Here is a 22,528-nt window from a genome sequence, read left to right as displayed (position 1 = left end):
CCCCAGACCTAAAGGAACAGATCTGTGCTATTTGATCACACAATAGCCAAAATGAAACATGCTGCTGCTCAGGCTGTCACTGGATATGCCTGGGTGTAGGCAGTTTAAGCATTTTCGTTCAGCACCACCTGTAGGCCATCGCTGCAGGAATGTCTAGTAATGTAATGTTATGGTTGATTGGAAGTTACCTTGTGTCACAGTTTCTGTCCTTAAGAGAAACCAGACCCAAATACTTCTTGCTTAATCTTCCTGAAGGAGTTTTTTTTTTTTTTTTTTTCCTGCGGAAAAGACTATCTAATCGCCATGTGTATCTTTTCTATCCTTTACTTTTATACACAAGTGGTAATATCTGAACTTTGTTGTCATATTTGTATTTATTTGTTAAGGTTGTTTTGGCAAATACATAATCTATCGCATGGCCCTTTCCTTGTCTCGTCTTAATACCACACTTTGAGCACCTGAGAACCTACTACTCCTGTGCACATTCAAATAAGGGGACAACTGTCTTCCTTCCAGAAGATCAGCACACCTCTCCTGCAGTAGTCTGCGCTAGGGATGGGAATCCTTTGATATTTAATCGGAAACATCTGTCAGATGGTTTCGATGTTCAACCCTGCAATGTTTAGAATTCAATGTTTCATCACCATTTCAAGATTTCTCCCCCAATGTTTTTCCCTGCTTTTCCAATTTTTTTTTTTTGTTGTTGTTGTTGTGCTGTCACTGCTTTGGGCTTCCCCAGCTGGCGCTCTCCTTGTTTTATATTCAATTACAACTTAAGGAGAGCGTACAAAACACACTGACTGACTGGGCTACTGCTGCTGCGTGCATGCTGCTGCTTGGGCTGGCTGCTAGAGTGAAAGACACTCTCTCTGGTCAGCCAAGTAGCAGCAGCACATAGGACAGTCCCCCACCCCATGCTCACTGTCACTGGTGATTCACTCAGTGAACACTGGTTGGCTGCTGGGGTATTTTGGCTGCTGCATCTATGAGTCAGTCTCACAGTGTCACTGTCAGGCACACACTGCATGTGCACTGTATGACAGACCCAGCGGTGCCTTAGTGTCTGGAGTGACAGCATTAGGGCGGGGGGGAGGGAAAGGGGAAGAGACTCAGGCTGACAGAGTAAAGTCTGGAAGAATGGCCAACAAGAGACATTACATTGAGAAAGACAAAAGAGTGACACTGTAAGACACCTTCAATAATACGTTTGATTTATCACAAAACATGTTTTACTTTACTTCTAACACTACATACAGCCTTATAATTTTTGCACCATTTGTATATAGTTTGCCTCCATGAAGATACATAGTCTAAGAATTATTTTAACTGTATTAGTCTATTATATGTTTATAGAGTTTGCTTTACAAAAACAAAACAAAAAAACCCCCCACAAACCTCGATTCCAGAGAACCAATGTTTGAATACAAAACATTATTTAAATAGAATGTTAAAAAATTGCTACTTCCAGTGTTTTCTTTCGATGTCCCATCCCTAGTCTGCAAGGGCATTCTGGAAATCACATTGACATGTCTGAACACCTTTTTGTTTTCATTCTTCCCCCAGTTTTTGTGTGAGCACCCTTGTTTCAGGTGTTTATCTATAAAACTGTAGCGGAACACGTTGGGGTGAGGTTCAGTTGTTTATCTCTCCCGTCTAAAGTGACTGGGAGCTGATCAGTTGTTTGCCCTGCGTTGGTCACTACAACCACATTCTTGCACCTTAATGCACACGGTTAGCCACGTTAATTGGCTTCTCACATGCTAAATACCAGGTGCTCTGCAGTTAAGGCATGCCTGGCACTAGCAACAAGCCCCAAAGACTTTATGCAGTTTTCTGCTCACACCTCAGGCGGGTGCAGCCCTCACTTGAGTAGCTATCGTTCAGTTTAGACTGGATTTACAGGAACAGTAACCAGTTGAATCAATGGTTGGGGTATGTGTTCCCCTGATTCAATCCAAGTGTTTGTGTGTGTGTGGAAGGCATTGCATTAGTTAAGCTGAGATTTGCTTTCTAGTTTGAGACTTTCGAAACCAGCAATTCTGGCAACAAAGATCCTGATTATACAGACTTGTACCATGTGCCGCTTAATAAATCAAATCAACTAATGTTTTATTTTTCCAGTCCAAATTGGCATCCTTAAGAGAAATCATTACCAGAGTCACTCACAACTTGTTAGAGACTGCAAACCTCCTTGGCCCCGCACATGCCTTGTGTTCCAGGGATACTGTGAGTATATCCCACTAGTTCAGATACTGAACGTTGTGCATGATTTTGTATTTCCTGTATTCAAGTTTTTATGAGAAATGGTTTCAAATAAAACTTTACAGAATGCTTTTATTTGCTTTCGAATTGGAATAATGAAACGTACAGTTCCTGTGCGAATTAGATCAGTTTATCAGGAATAAAGCTTTTTTTTTTTTTTTTTTTTTTGCCATAGATTAGCTCATTAGTTATTTACTTCACTGATTAGTTCATTAAATAACAAAAATGGTTTGCATTTCAGAACTCAACAAGTACTCCATCCACTATGGAGGAGAAGAGCTCACCACCTGCTGGGACTACTGATAGTTTGTGAGTGTTGTCAATAATTACTCGGGAGTCTAGCTTGATACCTTCAGGTCTGAACTGAACTCTTTTTTTGAAATGGGGCAACAGTCATGGCAGAGACCTTTTCCCTATGCTTAATTATTCAAGCCAAATGGGGGACACCACCTTTATAAAGAGACTACGTCACAGATGTCAGCTTGCTATAATTTAGATAAAGCCCATAGTGATGGATTTACAAAGTCTTCTAATAAGAAAATGTGGAGTTGTTGCCTGTAGCAACCAATCAGATTCTGTCACTGATGTAGTACATTCTAGAAAATGATAGCTAGCATTTGGTTGCTATGAGCAACGCCTACACTCTTCCTTTTTTAAATGTTAGTAAATCCACCCTTTGGTGGGGAGGCAGTTATTAGACTGGCGAACTGAATGCCACCGGTCTAAACACTGACACCTAAAGTCCGACACGGGACTTAAGATAGGCATCGAAATATTGACGCCTATCTTAATACCGACGCTGGTAGACAGACAGACGCCGGACCGATCGAGGTAAGTCCGGCGCGCCTTAACCCGGGAGGTTTGGGTTTACAGTGCGGGAAGGTGGGGTTAGGATTAGGCACCCCCGGGGGGGGACTAGGAGTTGGGTACCACCAAGGGAGGGTTGGGGGAGGGGAGAGTTGAATACTTACCAGCCGCAGGTATTTCAATCCCATTCCCCTTTGGTGTTTTAAGGCTATGCTGAGCTGTGGCATTGTTACAGAAGTCACCTATTCTTAGGGAGATGTATGGAACAAACTATGGTGGTGATGGACCTGTAGCACTTTCAGTTTTTTGCAGCTTGCTATATGCTTGGACTGCACCTGAGGTTTGTGATGAATTGCACTGACTTGACTAATGAAAGATGTAATTCTCTTCAAATTGCATGCAACACAGAAACCAGCAGTGGGGGAAACATGCAGCTTTTTTCTTCCAGCTTCTCTGCCTCGTTTTGAACTCTTCCACTTCTCGCTGTCAGTCAAACAATAGTGCAGACAGTGTTGGGTTAGTGGTAGTTTGAAGAGTATGTTCTGTGAAATGTGATTACGAAATACAAGCTTTTACTTTTTTATCTACAATAGGGGACATCCATGTGATCCTATTACAAGAAGAGATTTCGGACGTGTGCTGGAAAGAGGCTCAATTACTGGTAAAAGAAATATCCAAGAAGATCTTTTGGAACCTTCTGAAAATGTGACACCAGCAATTAGATTACATAAAGGTCAGAGCCCCCTAAAAAAAAAAACTTTTCTTAAAATAGTGTTAAACTTTGTTTGTTCCAACCTGATAACTTAAGCCAGCGCAGATGGAGACAGATGTGTGTTCAGGTTTCAGCAGCCTCCTTTCTAGCATGTTTGCGTTGGTAGATAAATGTGTAGTCTGGTTTTATTTGTTTAAAACCTTGTCATATAAAAGACACTTCTAAGTGATGCAACCACAGCACCCAAAAGCCCCCTTATTAGCTATTCTGGGCCGAACAGGTGTTTTCCATAATGAAGTTGCTGGCACATACTAGGCTTTCCATAAACTTGCAGTTTTGGCTGTCTGGCCTTTAGATCCATGCAGTCATATAGCTCTAATTTTTACCACATTCTTCAGTTCGGATGACAAGTTGGACTTGTCATCTGCATATACACACACAAACTGCGATTGACGATTCCCACTCCTCACCAACATGTAGCGGTGGTCCTACATCCACAAAAAAAAATAAAAATAATCGTTCCCCATTGGTCTAGTAGATCGGTGGTGACTTCTTTGTAGTGTTAATAATATGAAGAAAAAATGTTTGCTTTTGAAATTTCAATAAACACTTTTTCGCCATGAGGGTTAAAAAAATGTATTTAGATGTTGGAATGAGTAAAAAGACTAATGGTATTTTCTTAAAATAGTCTTCTGGAGAAAAAAAGGTATAATTTAAGCCTTATGTCCTAGGTTGGTTGGAGGCATGCACTAACTAGTTCAAACTGACTCCCACTACCTATATAACTCCTCCCCATAACCCAGAACCTGTCTCATGTTTAACCAAGCCTGGAGAAAAACTCAGAAAAGAACTCTGAACCTAACTAATAGAAATTAGTCTGAAGTCAAACAAGGGAGGGATCTCTGCATCCCCCAGATGGACTTCAAGGAAACTATTTTACTGGTAAGTAAAAATCCTGTTTTCTTTATCATCTATCTTGGGATTCCGTTACCTGTGGGATCATACCCAAGCTAGCCAAATTAAAGGGGGGGGGGGGGGGGGGGGGGAGCATCGGAAATTACATTTTCTTCTTCAGTCTCCATGGCAGCCATATCACTGGGTTAGTCCTCCATTTCCCCAACAACAGACCGGATGTTTTTTCTACAGGGACCTCCCACTGGGCGTATATGTTACCTCCTCCCCTTCCTTGGTGTCTTTTTTTTCCTGTCCCTCTAGACAGAGTAGGGAAGTTTATTTTTTCCTGTGGGACTTAACTCAATTTTGTGCCCAGCAAGATGCCGTTTTTTACTGCAGTCTGTGGCGGGGTGGCGCCCCGGGATCTTGATGGCTGATTGCGCTATGGCGGAGGTCTGTCAGGCATGACGCGGCCGCCAGGAGCAGGAGAGGCTGGTCGCTGGGTTACAGCTATAAGTGGCAGCCTCGCATAGGACGCGGCCGGTGGTGCGGGATGACGTCAGCACCCAGAAGACAGTGTGGCGCAAGCGCCCGCCCATCACTAGGGTCAAAGCCTATTAAAATGGCGCCGCACACCGGAGCGTCAGCTGGAAATTCTGCCGAGTGAAGCTGTAAGTGCAGACATGGAGCAGCAGCAACAACAGCCTTTCCCCCAACAGCCGATTAGCGCCCAGATGGGGTAAATCCTGATTAGATGGGTGTAAATGTTAGTTTCTACTATACCTATACTAACTAAAAACAATCGTGTCTTCTGCAGTGTGCCTAGTTCTGTGGAACATAAGAGGCGGCTTTCTAAGAAGAAACGCATGAATTTAAAATGTGCAGCATGTGATAGATCTTACTCTGGAAGTCAGGATATGGTGTTTTGTGATCTATGCAAACATAAATCTCCACCTAGCCAAAGTCAGCAAGTGAATCAGATTCAGGAACTTATGGAGTGGATGAAAAGGTCTTTTGTATCCAAGGAGGAATTTTTAGCCATACAGGGGCTTAAGAGAATAAAGGCCCTCATTCAGAGCCGTACGCTCTGAGCAGAGCGCACGCTCTGAATGAGGGCCGGGCTCCATTTTCATGGAGCGTCCTCCTGGACGCTCGTATAGCTGTGGGTCACCACCCACAGGCTATACGAGCGTGCTTTGTGATGGTCGAGACCATCGCGACCATCGAATTTGCGAGCCGGAGCCTGCGGTTGAGGTTTTCAACCGCAAGCTCCGGAGTGATTTGGCTCTATCAGACTAGTGATGTCAGTGGGCCGGCTTCTGACGGGAGGCGTTCCCGTGGGAACGCCCCCGTCAGGGAGGCACGCCCACCAAAGGGGGCGTGCTGTCAATCAACATTGACAGCACGCCCCCTTTGATCGGACACAACGAGCGAAGGACTTTCCTTCGCTCGTCGCGTCTGGCGCATGCGCACGACGCAGCTCCCTCCATCGTGCGCATGCTCAGTGCATAACATCGACCCACTTGCGAGCGGACAGCCGCTCGCGAGTGGGTCTGAATCAGGCCCAAAGTTCTCAGACAAGTCTGGGATATGATGAGTTGGAGTCCTTTGAGCAGAGTGCTGTGGAAGGTTTGGAACAAATATATAGTAGTGAGTCTAGTAAAATTCATGAGGATACAAGATTGTTTAAAATGGATGTCGTAGAGATGGTGTTAAAAAATATTGATAAATCTTTTAACTATAAGTATTTACCTGATGAACAGCAAGATATAATATTTGAGCATAGAGGAAAGTAGAATAGTTTTTCCTATACATAAGGTTATGAAGGATATTGTGCTGAAAGAATGGCAGAATCTGGATAAAAGGCAAGGAAACTTAGTATTTTTTGAAAAATCTGGAAATAATACAAAGAGCAGTTGAATATATATGTGAAACTTCTTTGAATGTGACAGCATTTACTGTAAGTTCCATGGCTAATGCAGTGGTGGCTAGAAGAGCACTATGGTTGCATTCCTGGTTGGCTGATGCTCATTCAAAGAACAGATTAACAAATTTACCTTTTGAAGGATCATTGTTATTTGGAAATCAATTGGAGGCATTAATACAGAGAATAAGAGGTGGGAAATCATACAACGCTACCGCAAGATAGATATATAAGATATCTGGCTCATACCTCTAAACAGCAGTTGAAGGAAGCACGAGGTTACAGACCAGGAAGACAGTACAATAGAAGATACTCATCAGGTATGACAAGGCAGTCATTTTGTCAAAACCAAGGGAGACCTTATGGGAAAAGACTATGACTATATTCAATGTCAACCCAGATTTCCAGTAGGAGGCAGACTGCTGAAATTTGCGGAAATATGGCAAACGTTTACCCAGGACAGATGGGTTTTGCAAATAGTCTCAAAAGGATATCAAATAGAATTTCAGAATTTACCCAGAGAGGACAGATTTGTGGTCTCACAAGTTCCAATGTCAGAACTAAAAATTTTGAGTACAGAAAAGTTAATCAGTTTGCAAGCAATAAAACCAGTACCTCAAATGGAAAGAGGAAGAGTATTTTATTCTCAAATGTTTCTTGTTCAGAAAACATCAGGGCAGTTCAGAACGATATTAGATTTAAGAGACCTGAACAAATTTCTTCAGACAAAGTTTTGAATGGAAACTTTGAAAACTATATACTAATGGGAGTAAAGAGAGGAGATTTTCTAATGTCTTTGGATCTAAGAGAAGCTTACTTTCACATTCCAGTTTGGCCTCAGCATCAAAGCTACTTAAGGTTTTGTATTCAAAACAGTCATTTGAAGTTTACATGCCTACCATTCGGACTAAAATCATCTCCAAGGACTTTTACAAAGGTCTTATCAGTGATAATAGCTTATCTAAGAAAGCAGGGTTTGGCAAGTATGGCCATACCTGGACGACATCCTGATTTCAGGAAGAACCGCATCAGAGATAAGCAATTGGGACAAGTTTTTAGAAGTCATGCAGCTAAGTGGATGGATAGTAAACTGGGAAAAGAGCAGATTGATACCAGTACAGCAATTGCAGTTCCTGGGGGTACAAATAAACACTATCCGATACGAAATTTCTCAGTAGACCAGATTTGCAAAGATTCAGAAAATGATTGGTCTGGTTTTAAAGTGCAGAAGAATACAGTTAAAGACAGCGGTCTTTGTTGGGATTGATGTCTTCAACCATAGGAGTTATACCGTGGGCAAGATGGCATATGAGGGATCTTCAGTGGAATATCTTGAAGCTTACCCCGAAGAGGATGGTCTCTAAACCATTATGTAAGAGTGGAACAGCACACAGATATCTTCAGTTCATGTTCCAGGGATAGAAAATATGACAGATGATTTGAGTCGCAAGGAGATCATACAAGGAGAATGGTAGCTGAATGCAGAAGCTTTCAAGAAATAATAAGAAAATTTGGGGTGCCCGAGATAGACTTAATGGCGACAAACCAGAATACGAAACGCCCTCGGTTTTTTTCCAGGTACCAGATGTATGGGACACAAGCAGTGGATGCACTATCAATAAAGTGGAAGCTTCACCTGGGATACATTTTTCCACCATTCCCTTTGATATCTCAGGTGCTCAAGAAGATAAGAGAAGATCAGGTAGAAGTAGTGGCAGTGTTACCATACTGGCCGTGAAGGCCATGGTTCCCAACAGCCCTGAGGATGTCGGTAAGGGAACCGTGGACAATACCAGGCAGAGTGGATCTGCTGAGTCAAGAACCGGTTTTTCATCCGGAAATATCACTGCTCGATTTATCGGCATGGAGATTGAGCGGGAGTTATTGAGTAAAGAGGGTCTCTCAGAGCAAGTCATTAAGAAACTGTTACAAGCAAGAAAGAAAGTATCTTCGAATGTATACTATAAAATATGGAAAACATTTCTTGTCTGGGGAAAGGTGATAACTGGACCTTTGACCGTAGACATTCCACAGGTGTTACAATTCTTGTATGATGGTTTTATGAAGGGCCTGGCAGTGGCAACTATCAAGGTTCAAATTTCAGCTCTAAGTGTATTACTAGAGAGAAGTTTGTCAGAAGAAGAATTAAGAGGTTTTGTCAGGCCATAAAGAAGATTAGACCACGGATGAGGTCGTTTGTAGCACCTTGGGATCTGAACCTTATATTGAACGCTATGATGAAGGCACCATTTGAGCCATTAGAAGAGGTGACTGAGATATGTAACATGGAAGGTAGTTTTTCTAATTGCAATTACATCTGCCAGAAGAGTGGGCAGAAGAGCCTTTTCTTAATTTGTTCCCTGACAGAGTGGTCTTAAGAACTAATCCGGCGTTTCTTCCGAAGGTAGTGTCCGCCTTTCGCTTGAATCAAGACATTATTTTACCTAACTTTTTTTCCTCATCCAGAAAGTGAAGAAGAAAAGAATCTTCATAAACTGTAAATATACAGTAAGAACTCTTACTAAATCCAAAGAGTGAAGGAGATTTGAAGAACAAAACCTCTTCTGGTGATTCCTGCGGGAGTTAGGAAGGGTTGTGTACCAACCAAACAAACCATAGCTAGATGGATTAGAGAAGTGATCGTCTTCATATATAAAAAGGAAGGACGAAGGATTCCAGAAATCTTAAAGGCACACTCTACCAGGGCAATGTCCGCTTCATGGGCAGGAAAGGCTCAGGCGCCAACAGTGGACATCTGCAAAGCAGCTACATGGTCTTCTATACATACATTCTCAAAACATTATGCTTTGCATATTGCGGCCCCCACTTTGGAAGTCAGGTTCTTCAAGGGGCCTTAATTAAATAGATTTCCATCAGACTAAGTCTTGAATGTATTTTTTTCTTTATATAGGGTGCGCCAAATAAGTGTGTGTGTGTGTGTGTGTGTGTGTGTGTGTGTGTGTGTATGTATATGTAAAGCTTGGGTAAATCCCAGTGTTTATGGCTGCCATGGAGACTGAAGAAGAAATTTTACGAATTATAACTTACCTATAATTCAGTTTCTTCGAAAGCTCCATGGCAGCCTTTAGATTACCCTCCCAGAATTGTTTTTTCTACAGAGAAGGTGATGAAGAGACACTCAAAAGACACTAACGAAGGGGAGGAGGTAACATATACGCCCAGTGGGAGGTCCCTGTAGAAAAAACTTCCTCTCTGTTGTTGGGGAAATGGAGGACTAACGCAGTGTTATGGCTGCCATGGAGCTTTCGAAGAAACTGAATTATTGGTAAGTTATAATTCATAATTTTCCGTCCTATACTGGCCTTACTAGTGCCGAATGTATGGAAACGGTAACACTTTGTAAATGTATGTACGGATGACCAGGTGGCTGCTCTACACAACTGTTCTACCGAGGCTCCATGTTGTACTGCCCAGGAAGCTCCGACCGCACGAGTTGAATGGGCCCAAATTGAGGCCGTAAACCAACACATTGGAGGACACACAAGCCTGCCTAATGACAGCCGTAACCCATCTTGCAATGGATCCATTAGAGTCTGGCCAGGGAATCTATATGTCGGAAAGACACAGTACGTTCCATGTAAATGCGTAAGGCATGTCCAATAAACTTAACGGCGAGGCTTTATTGGCTGCAGCCTGCCGAAAAGCTGGAAGGACTATGTCCTGCTTAATGTGAAATGCTGAAACTACCTTTGGAAGAAATTTTTGTTTAGTGCGTGTAACAACCCTATCCTCAAGAAAAAAGAGGAGCGGAGACTCGCAGGAAAAGGCTGCTAACTCCGAAACTCTTCTTGCTGAAGCAATGGCCAGCAGATAAACCACTTCCAAGGTAAGGCATCGCAATTCCACAGACTTCAAAGGGTGCTTTCTGAAGCGCCTCTAACACCAAGTTCAGATTCCACGGTGGAATTGGTGGAACATATGGAGGTTGTATGCGAGTTACCCCCTGAAGGTTACTTTGTACATCAGGAATAACAGCCAATTTCCTTTGAAACAGGATAGATAGGACTGATACCTGTCCTTTGAGCAAGGATAACCCAAGTCCCCTTGCTACTCCATCCTGTAATAAAGACAAAGGCCGGGATAAACAAAAAATCTCGAGCTTAAACTTGTTCTGTTCTCACCAATAAATATACCTCTTCCAGATGCGATGATATATTTTTGACGTGACTGGCTTACGAGCCTGGATCATGGTATTTGCCACAGATTTGGGAAAACCTTTAGATCTTGATTTTAAGAACCATGCTGGCAAAGCCAATTGAGGCAAATCTGGATGTCGGCAGGGACCCTGAATCAATAGATCTGGTCGCAGGGGTCTGCCACCATGCTCTGTAGGGTTACATACCAGTATCGGCGTGGCCAATCCAGTGCTACCAGAATGACCGGCCGAGCCACTGATTGAATCCTCCGTAATACCCTTGGGATCATCACCAGAGGAGGAAATATGTACTCAAACTGGAACGATCAAGGTGCTATCATGGCATCCACATGCCTGAGGGGGCCCGGGAGCGAGCTTCGTATCTTGGTAGTTTTTTATTGATATGGGAGGCCATAAGATCTGTCTGACTGTCCCCACATGGAACGATCTCCCTGAAAATTTCCTGGTATAGTTCCCATTCGCCTGGGTGTACTGTATGGCGACTCAAATAGTCTGCCTCCCAGTTGTCCACCCCTGGAATGAAAACTGTTGAGATCTCGGAAATCCATTTCTCTGCCCAATGAAGAATGAGACTTCCTTCATTGTGCTCCAGCTGCGAATGCCCCCCTGCTTTTTTATATAAGCAACTGTTGTGACAATGCCCGATTTTGTATGCGCACAGACTTTCCTTTTCACAGAGACTGGGCCTGTATCAGTATCCGTGTGTTTCGGACTGCTCTTGGCTCCAAGATATTGATAGGAAGCGAGAATTCCTGGCTGGACCAGAGACCTTGAAAGTGTCTCCCCAGTACCACAGCACCCCAGCCTGTTAGGCTGACATCTGTGGTAACCACAATCCAGTCCATTAACACCAAAATGCAAACCTTGTTCAGATTTCTCTCCTCCAGCCACCAACGAAGGGACCTGCCGTACTTGGAGAGATAATCTAAACATCTGTCTTTTCAGATGAGGGTCTGACTTTACCCTGTGATATTGTAATTGGTTTTGCAAAGGACAAGTATGAAATCTGGTGAAAGGTATGGCTTCGAACGAAGCCACCATTCTTCGCAGTAATTGCATGGACCTGAGGATTGAAATCCTTGGCAGTCCGAGGATCGCCTTTGTATTGGACTAGAGCTCCTGAACCTTCGCCTGAGCAAGAAACACCCTTTGACCCAGTGTGTTGAAGATGAGCCCCAAAATATTGTCTTTTGAGATGGAATCAAATTTGATTTTGGCAAATTTATAACCCAACCAAAAGTTTGCAACAGTTCTGTAGTGAACTGCAAATGGGCCACCGTAGACTCCCTTACTCCCTCTAGGTATGCTAACACATTCACTCCCTGTTCTTTACAGAAGGTTCATGTGTGCCATGACCTTGTGAAAACTCTGGGAGTGGTAGAAAGGCAGAGCCTGAAACTGAAAATTACTATCACCTACCGCAAACCTTAGAAGACATTGTTGACCCCTCCATATGGGAATATGAAGGTAGGCATCTTTTAGGTCTACTGATGCCAATAATTGGACCTTTTCCATAGAACCAAGTACTGTCCTTACTGACTCCATCTTGAATTTCTTCAAATGGAGATAAGGATTCAGCCATTTCAGATTGAGAGTGGGTTGGAATGACCCATCTGGTTTGTCCACCAGAAACCGGCTTAAACCGCATTAAAGAAAAAATCGGTGATATTGATGGAATGTCACGTGCACTAATGTCTGAAAATTGCCTCGGCACAGGGGTGAGGGAACCCTCTAGCTAGAAGGTTAATGGATCAGGGCACCTGGTTAGCTTTGTGGTGCTCTGTTCCAATGTCCAGTAATCATGAATACTGAAAGATTTTTGGGTGATCTTTGTTAATACTATGGCCCAGACATGGATTTGAATCCAGTTTGGTTTAAAAACTACTCAATTGACTTATCAAAAATATACATGTGTCACAGACCAACAGCCGATCTCTCCAGATATGCCAATCTGAGAATCGTCGCCCGTGACTTATACCGGTTACTTGAGCACACGTGGTTAAATAAACCGAACTCCCACCAGCAAAATGGAGCTTTAGTATTAAATACAGGGTAAGCCTTTGCTCTTACCTGCTATACGATTAATCGCATCATCGTAAAAATAGGTAACATGGGCCAAATGAGGCCTTGGGTCATAAAAACACAGTTCCAGAACTAGAATTAATGTTTTAATTAAAGAATATCTTCAAAGCTTAGTTACAAATCGTTACAAGATTATAATAATAAAAAGGTTCACACAAACTACTCACAATTCCAAGGAATAAAAGAAAAGGGAGGAAACAAACCACACAGTTTGACTTGGGTGGTACTGGACGAAGCAGTCCCAATGGAGAACTCCGGATCAATTTGTAACCCTCGATAGCCTCTCGGAAATTAACACTGCACTACAAGTGTATCAGTTTTATCCTGCTCTCCAGCATTCCTCCCTGGGTGATTTTAACCCTTGTCAGCTCAGTGGGTATTGTCACTATAGCTGGGCTCCAGGATCTCTGTCATTTGGGCAGAGGTTCTTAATTACTTTTCAGTCCTTTCTGAAGTTTGAGAAGTGGCTTAGGTCAATAAACGTGCACACGGATTAAATGGTTAAACATACACCTCTGTAGCCTGACTATCTGTTGGTATAAATAATTATTTGATCTCTGTCCCTAAACAGGACACAGGGCTTTTTATGACTGGTGTTAGCAAGGATCTGGCCAGCTGTCAGGTAATTGCCCTGGACATCTTTCTCCTGTGGGATATACAAGTTGACACAATTATAGCTAGGAGGGAAGCAGAATTTCCTATAACCTTTGGCTAAACCTTTGCTTGTTCATCTTGAAAGGCTTGTCACTCTTCACTCACGAATATCATTACAACCTTTAAAGTAAAAAAAAAAGGCAATTTATATGTTTATACCCTTAACATAGCCTGCGCAGTTCTGCCCATGCGGATGCCAAAATCTGCTTTTTCTGCTACATCTATATGGGATACTTAAATCTTAAAGTACGCTAAGACTTTAGAGCAGGGTTTCCCAACCTCTGACCTAAAGGATAGCCATACTTGAGCACAGGTGTCTTAATTAGTACCTCAGTTATTTTGATTTAACCATCTGTGCCCAAGCACGGGTATCCTTAAAACCTTGACTGTTAGTATGTATTGAGGACAGAGTTTGGGGAACACTGCTTTAGGGATTAATGTTTCAAGCTGTGGAAAAGTTGCCCATATCAACCAATCAGCTTTGATCTCTCATTTTATAGAATGTTCCTAATAAAAGCTACCTCAACGTTGGTTGCTAACTTCTCCAATGGCCACTTCTCTACTCTTTTCACTGCTTGGTACAACAACCTGTGCTTTTTAAAATGTTGTCTTCACCATACAATCTTCATTTATATAATGATTTCCAGTTAGTTTTCACTACATCTGTGTTTTTGTTCTGTTTTATACCAGGAGGGAAATCCAGCTCAAGTCCGTTAAGATTCGAGGATGAAAAGTCTGAATTGAAGGTTAAACATGAGAAGAATTTTTTTAAAAATGTGTCTGTCAGACGCCGCCCTTCTAGCTTAAATGTTTGCATAGAGGAAACTTCTAAATTTGAGCCACTGGAGCAAAGTCAGCACTTAAATTTGGCGAGCCATCTTCCTGAACCAGAAAACATTGTCCCTGTGGAAAAAGAAAGTAATAATGATGAAATAATGGACATATATCCTGATCCAAGTCCAGCAAAAGATGAACTTCTCACTTTTATAAAAATGCCTGAATTGTCAAGTTCGACACCTGAACCTAAATCAAAGCCAGCACTTAATAAAAACATAAAAAAATCTCGCACAGGTAGGAAGGAGGTCAGAAAAAGCAGAGCAGATACTGTCCAGCTGAAAAAGCCTTGGGAAAAGTCAAAACCAAGGACTAGATCAAAGAGCAGAGAAAGGGGACCAAGCAAGCCAGTAGTTTCCAAGGAGAAAACTAACATTTCTATAAATTCAGGTGATGCTTACGACTTTGTCTTGGAGGAGAGCATACATGTCATGCCATTCCAGCCAAATAAGCCAGGAAATGATCCAGAAGAGGAGCTTCCTAAAGATGACCCAGACCCAGTGGAAGACCACTCTGATCAAAACATCAGCAGCAGTGAAGAAGAGTTAAATGGCAGCTTGTACATGCCATCTAAGGTCAAGGCAAAAAATCGAAATGTTGAACAAAACGTTGTGTCGCTTCCTTTAAGACCGCGATCCAAAAGAGGCAAAGCTGCTCAGCCACAGCTAGCTGAGAAAACTGAAAATAAAGGCGGCGAGCAAACTAAACAAGGTATGTGTTTTTTTTTTTTGTTTTTTTTTTATTGATTACTGAATAGTTAACTTTCTCAACTAGTTTAGTGATTGTCTGTCTGATTTAAAAATCAGCAGTTAATTTTGATTTGTATGGTACTGTTTGGGTGATTTTAAACAAGTTTTGTGTGTGTTTTTTTTATTATTTGTAAACCTATATGATGGCTACTGTTTGAGGACTGTCTAGCTAACTTGGGGTAAAATTATATCAATTAAGTCATTCATTCCTTTTTGTATTCTGTTCGAATAGGATTTTAAACCAGTTAAATTAAATAGCTGTAACCACAGGCCAACCAGCAGCTGAGTTATATCTGTAATAACCAATTAATGCAGCTTTCAAAAATAATGACCAATTCTAGAATAATCTAAAAAGAAAAAAACAGGCTGCACAGAAGTATTTTTATACCTATCTCTATAAATAAATTTATAATGCTCATGTGTCCTCACACTCAATTTAAACTTTTTTTTTTCATAAGTTAGGCTTTTTTTAACATTATTTCTTTAGATATTGCTAGAGAAAAGAATAGTACAAGAAACATCTTAAAAGTTCAAGTGGAAAATGAAGCTGGAACCATGTTTGGAAAAAAACATCTGCATACAGCAGAAGTACACAAGGAAAATACAGATGTCCTGGCTCTCCAAGATACCTTAATCCATGCCTCAGACAGGAATCTAGGTATGTCTGCTTTATTACCCTTCCTCCTTTATCCGTTTGCATTTTGTCTGCTTATAATAATTCTCTTTAAGGTTTCCTACTCTAGGACAGGTCCATTAGCCATGGGTTGACTTGCGCAATCTGTTCCCCAATGTAAAGTGCCTGGCGCTATTCAGTGACAGACTTGCGTTTAACCTGTATACAGAACATAAACCAATAGATTATTAGTGATTTGGCCAATCTGCGAATCCAACATATAGCCCATGTATAGTGTAGAGTACTTTACTGGAATGCTCCCTAATGTATTGAAGACTTGCAACTGAATTAGTTCAATTTGGTTTTAAAGTCCAATTCAGGCTAGATAGAGTAATGTACAGAAGGTAAGGTCTGGAGAGGGCTGTTGGTTTTTAATCCCAATATTACTATTGTTGGACTGCTAATAAAGTTAGGAGACCCTGTGACATCCTGTATCCAAACTGTGTGCGATACCTTAATGCTATACACTTAACCAACCTGGAGAGGACACCCAGATTTGGATATTGATAATTATAAAAATAAAAACACATGCCCTCTTCATACAGAAATCTGTCTTTCAGAATATTAGTTTTAAGCAAATTTATTGTGAAATTATATTAAAATGGATATCAGTTTTTTTGGTATATGTTGGACACGCAGTGTGGGCTACATGTTACTTTGTACACTGCCGCAGTGTAAGAGCCCTTTGGAATGGCAGCGCATATCTTATTCCGTGTAAATCCTGTAACCTCCCCTAAAAAACCTTCTGTTTCAGAGACTTCACACTACAGATTTCTAACTATTACTTATTACTATAGCTGCATACACACATGATTTAGTAAATGAACGATTTTAGTAAACTATTCTCGTTAATTTTTTTCAAGGGAAAAATGAACGAAAATCGTTCATATAGTAAATGTAATGAATGATTTTTTTTGAACTACAAACTATTTTTGCATATTCCCTTACTGAAAATTGTTGAGTTGGTCAGTCTGACTGAACGCGCTTGAACGATAAACGATATCGATAATCGTTCAAAAAATTGTTGTGTGTGTGTATGCACCTTAAGCCTTAATATTCTACTGTGGAGGCAGACTCATGTTTGAGGGCAATGCATTATTTTAGAACATTTTGATATATTTAAATCACCATATATTTCAGAATGGTTACTTATTTACAAAAAAAAGCTAGTTTTCTGCATAAATTTATTTTCCTTACATTCCATTTCAAATGTGGGGTGAGCAATATATAGATGTGTACTCATACACATAGGGGTATATTTACTAAAGTGAGAGTTTTTAGAAGTGGAGAGGTTGCCCATAGCAACCAATCAGATTTTAGCTACCATCAAGGTGCTATTTAAATGTTAAGTAGAATTTGATTGGTTGCTATGGGCAACATCTCCACTTCTAAAAACTCAATTTACTAAATATACACCCTAGCATCTATACACCATACAGTGTGAGGCAGCCGGGTTCATGGGGATTGTGTCTTATTCGCATCGTAGATGAAACAAAAAAACACTGAATTTGTTTTAAACATGTACAAAGTTGCAGATGAAGCACAACAGAACTTGGTGCGAGACAAAGCCGTGGCTTCTGCATCGTAGCACTTTGTATACAGATTCGGACTCCTAGCACACAGATGTACAAATGTCGTACATCAAATTGATCAATGCAAGCTAGCAATGTAGAGTTGTTGCCACCAATTGTTTTATTTGTGTGAACAAGATGCACTTTTTGAAAGAGAGACACTCTGTGCAGCAGTATTGCCTGGGAGTTGACTTGAGCAATAGTGTATGATCTGTATAGGCAAACCTCACTTGGTTTTAAACTCTCTGCACAGAACTCCTGAGCTAAGAGTTGTGTAACCCACCTTTTTGTCTTGTGTTTTGGATTTTATTTTAATCTTTTTTTTTTTTTTTTTCCGTTGCTGACTATATCCCTATCTTGCTCCTTTCTCACCCTGGACTCGCTCTATGGGGCAGCGAACAGTAATCGAGAGCTACCGTAAATGCGGCATATGGTCTCGATAACACCCGCTGGGCTAATTGTGTCCTAACTTTTTTTTTTTTAAGATTTTCCAGGATGCACTGTATTTAGCACAGTCACTTGGTCTTGGTAGAATTTACTCACAGCGTACATCTGTATACATATCGAAACAAGGTCTTGGCTTACTTGCGTCTCAGCTCTTAGACTTATAAACAACTTTTTGGTCTGCCACTCTGGACTGGTGTATATTATTTATTTAACATATTTCAGATGTTCCTAAAGGCGCTCCCCGAACTCAACGGATCAGCCTATCTGATGTTACGAATTTTTCTGCAATCTCAGGGAGTACAGAAGCAAAGAAACGTTCTCTACCTTGTCCCATCGATGATGAAAGGAAAATGTCTGGAAGTTGCATGAGGAAGAGGCGATGTACAGGAATAGTCAATTATGCAGAGCCAAAGCTCAGCAAGTGAGTATACGTATTTGAAGTTTGTGGCTTAATACTCATAAATGTCTGTCAGTAAGATTGGTGTATGACTAGCCTCTGCACTTTTGGATGTGAGGTTTCAATAATACAGCTGGTGTCCAGCTCATAGGTAATGTTACTGGCAGATTGGTTGTGTATAGTCTCCACCCACAGCATGGATGCTTCTCCTACATTGGGTGACCAGTTCATATTAATGCTCTTTGTTAATATACGGTTTTAAGATTTGGTAAAGTGAGGCTCTGTCATCTGCTGTTTCTTGTAATGGTGGTCATCCTATGTTCAAGTTTTACTTAGCACAATAATTTGGAACTGAACTACTATGTAAAGGTTTCCAATTATTTATCATTGGCAGCATCAATTAAAGTCAAATTGTAATTTTTGGTTTGTAAAGCAACCAATTTGCAAGCAGTGACCAAATTATAGCAGTATAGTCATGCATAAAATGACTGAATTCCTTGTAATTGCCCAAGTTAATGGTGTATTATACCATTAGAACTGGTTCCCGGTATTTAGAACTCCCATGCACAGCTTCATAACATGCTATGGGGGTATGTTAGTATTCATCGCTGTCTCTCACATTGTGAAACTCCAGTCATGACTTCAGAGGCTTAAAATGTATACCAGAGCGTAACTCTAACTTCATTCACTCTAATCTCTGCAAACCAGAAGTAATGATCAGCATATGCACTGAGAGGACAGAGTCCTTAATGGATATTTCTTTTAAAAACAAAAGTATGGATCGAGAGATCTGGAAGTGACCTGTTAAAACCTTTAATTTAATAATGGCTCAATCATGAAGTACAATATACAGATTTGTGATGGCCAGTTATGTATTCCGGATTGTTCAGCTTGGATAGGGACAGCGAGGCCGGCACAAATTTCTCAAGATTCATAGGTTTATATAAATGAGGCAAAATTTAAAAGGTTTCTCCAATCTATACAGCAGAGATCTTCAAAATTATGTATATATTTTTTTCTTTACAGGAAGCTCCGCAGAGGTGATCCATTTACAGATAATGAATTTTTAAGTTCGCCCATTTTCAAGAACAGTAAATCACAGCGCAATTCACTTAGTAGAAAATCTCTTGCCAGATACAATGAAGCATTTGTTGGCTGTAGATAAGAGTTTGAGATCTAAACTGACAAGTGATTGTACTACATGTATATACGCAGTCAGGTGGTATTGTGCTCATTAATGGGTTAGTTTGGCTCTTAACGTGTATATTCCTAGTTATTTTCAGCATCTGGAGGACATTGAATTTTCTTGAAATATGATGTTGTCATTTTTGGATTGCTCTGCTTATTTAAAGATGCACATATATTCATTTGTAAATATTTACATGTACACATCCAGTACACCTTTCTTTTAATAGCGAGAAAGGTCTATGTACAACAACTGACCTCTAACTGTGGTCTATACACCATATCCTCTGCAACAATCATCTATCCCAGGTGGTATGAAGCTACAAGCCCCAGCATGCTGTGGTTGGGTATGTTGGGACACTGCCCGATACCCACAGGTTGTCTATGCCTGCTATACAGTTTTATCAACCTATTACAGAAGTTTTTTTCACTAACGTTTGATATGACAAAACTGGCTCATTTGAAAGTGACTGCCATGTTCTGCTTGGCCCCACAGAACATGTTAGGGTTGTCACAAGTCATTAATATTCTTTGGGCACGATTCAATTAAACGCAAAGTGAATTGCGCCGGGAATGAGCTCCCAGAGCTATTCAATTCTGCGAGAAGTTAGGTCGGGGAAGGCTCGTCCTCTCGCCTTTAACAGGGTGTTTAGGCCCGAGAACGAGAATTCTCCAACTTCCCAGCGCGATGCTGTTTTCCCGGCGCGAAGAGCAGAAAACAGCATCGCGCCTAGACTTTTGTCTGATTTCTGCTCGCATCCCCGGAGGGATGCGAGTAGAAATCCTTAGTTGGACTTAGCAGCGCAAATTAATTGAATAGCTCCGGGAGCTGATTCCTGGCGCTATTCACTTCGCATTTAATAGAATCGTGACCCTTGCCTATATACATTTTGTTTTTGAATAGTACTATAAAATGCAGCCTTTTGTCTCCATATACCATAGGACGTTCTATGGGTGGTACCAATTAACATGAGAATGTGTGTGCGTGTATATATACATGCTGTTCTTTCAAATAGAAACCGCAAAAGGAGAGCCACTTTTGGAGGGTTTCTATATATTCTGTTTTCCACAATGTGAAACAGGCCAAAAGCAACATTGGTTTTCTATCTTACATTTTTTGTTTTGTTTAGAAAGATTACGATGATGCTACAAACAATTGCTTAAACATGTTTTTCAAGTCCCGACTGGTGATCAAACGTTATTTCGTGTGTCCCTTTTTATTTGTGTCCTTCCCTTTTAATAACTTTCAGCAAAATTGTCAATTTGTGTTTTTATGTCTTCTCGTCAGATTTCATAATAAATTGTAAAAAAAAAATGTCTAATTTGCCGTCTGTCTGTTTAAATATTTGAATACCTGCATTTGTTTTCCTTCCCTCTGTTTTTTTTTTTTTTGTTTTTAATTAAATTCTGATTCTTAGGATACTTGAGTACAGGACAAAACAGGGAGGGGGAGGTAATAAAATGTTGTCTAGACAAAGTAATATATAATTTTTATCAGAATCTCACTAGACCCAAATAAATGGCTTTCAGTCAACTCCACTAAGACACATCAATTGTGTTTCGATGTGCAAATAAAGGGAGAAGAGTTGTATTTTAAAGTGCTCCCAACTGTTTTGCTAAAGGCTAATGCGCTTCTGAATGACATCAAAATATATACTACATTAGACTCTCTTCCAATTAAAAACTATAGTATAGTTATACTATAGTATAGAGCTCAATACATTATTGAACATGTTATTTAAGACCTATTATGAAGCATCCAATTCTCCCAAAGTTATTGTTTTTCCCAAAATTCATTCCCCAAATCGCCACCAATTATATTGGGAACAAATTGACTGTGAATCTGTCCCATTACATTTTATGCCAAATTACAACTATTTGGTTCTAAACTCCCATCACCCACAGAAGATTCCATAGCAATTGTAAGTACCCTTTCAAAACCTGAGAACCATCATGGCTAAGTGTAACTATTAATGTTTAAGCATTATATGTGTGCATAACAAGTCACAAAGGACTTATGCTATTGAGTTTTAATATACAGATAATACTGCACTCGATGACCACTTTTAGGTACACTATTCTAGTACTGGCTAGGACCCCTGCCCCCAGAACAGCCTGAATTATTTGTGACATGGATTCAATTAGGTGCTGGAAACTTTTCTTGATTATTCTGGCTCATGTAACATAATGGCACAATAGTTGCAAATTCATACTGCGATACGTTTGTTCGACCACATTCCAAGGGTGCTCTACTGCATTGAGATTGGACACGAGGCCATTGGAGTACACTGAACTCAATGTCATGTTATGGAACCAGCTGTAGATGTGTGTTTTTTACACACTGCACATTGTCCTGCCAGAAGTAACCATTAGAAGAGGGGTAGACTATGATCATAAAAGGATGCTACATTAGGTATGCTGTGACAATGATGCACACTTGGTATTAAAGGACCTAAATGTGCCAAGAAAACATTCCCTACAATTGTGTTGCACCTGAACAGTTCTGACTACCATTTGCTTGCAAAATTGGAGCTTAATCGGATCAGGAAAAATGTTTTCCAATCTTTAGTGATCTGATTTTGTTGTTGCTCTACCCACCGTGGCCTCAGTTTCTTGGAACGGGGGGTATGTATTATACCGGAACGAATCGAACGCCTAGGACTCTTCCTGGTTCACCTCTTTACCGAGGTGAAGCGGGAAGCCGTAGTGACTAGATATATAAACATCTAGTCTGCCGGAGTGGGGGGAGTGCAAACTCCCCTCCAGCGATCCCTTCCAGAGGCCACAGCACATCAGCCTAGTGCTGATGCACTGTCTCGCCTCCCTGCAGGCTCCACTGGGCATGCGTAAGACCTCGCATGCAGCCCAGCAGCTGCCGCAGCCAGGGACAGTGGTGTTGTGGCAACGGCAACTGTCAAAATGGACAGTGCCTCTGGCTGTTCATACATTGCCTAGCACATCGGTGTGCTATGTAGTAGATAGCCGTGCTGATGATGACTGGGGTGCATAGCGCTCACGTCATCTCAAAGAGACACACATTAGAACATGGGGGAGAAACTATTGGCGCAAATATTGTGCACTGATACCACTAAACCCCATAACACCAGGTAATACATCTCCCTCATGGTGTAGTGTTCTGATGCTAGTACCAGTCTGATGC

At 41.1% G+C, this 22,528-nt stretch overlaps 1 protein-coding gene across 1 annotated transcript in view; it reads left to right on the top strand.

The window, feature by feature from the left end:
* Positions 1-20,666, top strand: part of SGO1 (shugoshin 1) — a 34,484-nt gene extending 13,818 nt beyond the window's left edge. The window contains exons 4-10 of the mRNA XM_088462733.1: positions 2,122-2,226; positions 2,504-2,571; positions 3,663-3,802; positions 14,203-15,057; positions 15,583-15,753; positions 18,009-18,207; positions 19,210-20,666. Of these exons, the coding sequence (XP_088318859.1) occupies positions 2,122-2,226; positions 2,504-2,571; positions 3,663-3,802; positions 14,203-15,057; positions 15,583-15,753; positions 18,009-18,207; positions 19,210-19,348 (1,677 nt within the window). The 3' untranslated portion in view covers positions 19,349-20,666. The remainder of the gene's footprint in view (positions 1-2,121; positions 2,227-2,503; positions 2,572-3,662; positions 3,803-14,202; positions 15,058-15,582; positions 15,754-18,008; positions 18,208-19,209) is intronic.
* The last annotated feature ends 1,862 nt before the right edge of the window (positions 20,667-22,528 follow it).

Source organism: Taudactylus pleione, unplaced genomic scaffold (genome assembly GCF_031769625.1).
Source record: "Taudactylus pleione unplaced genomic scaffold, aTauple2 ptg000053l, whole genome shotgun sequence".
NCBI lineage: Eukaryota > Metazoa > Chordata > Amphibia > Anura > Myobatrachidae > Taudactylus > Taudactylus pleione.
This window is presented reverse-complemented; position numbering and strand designations above follow the sequence as displayed.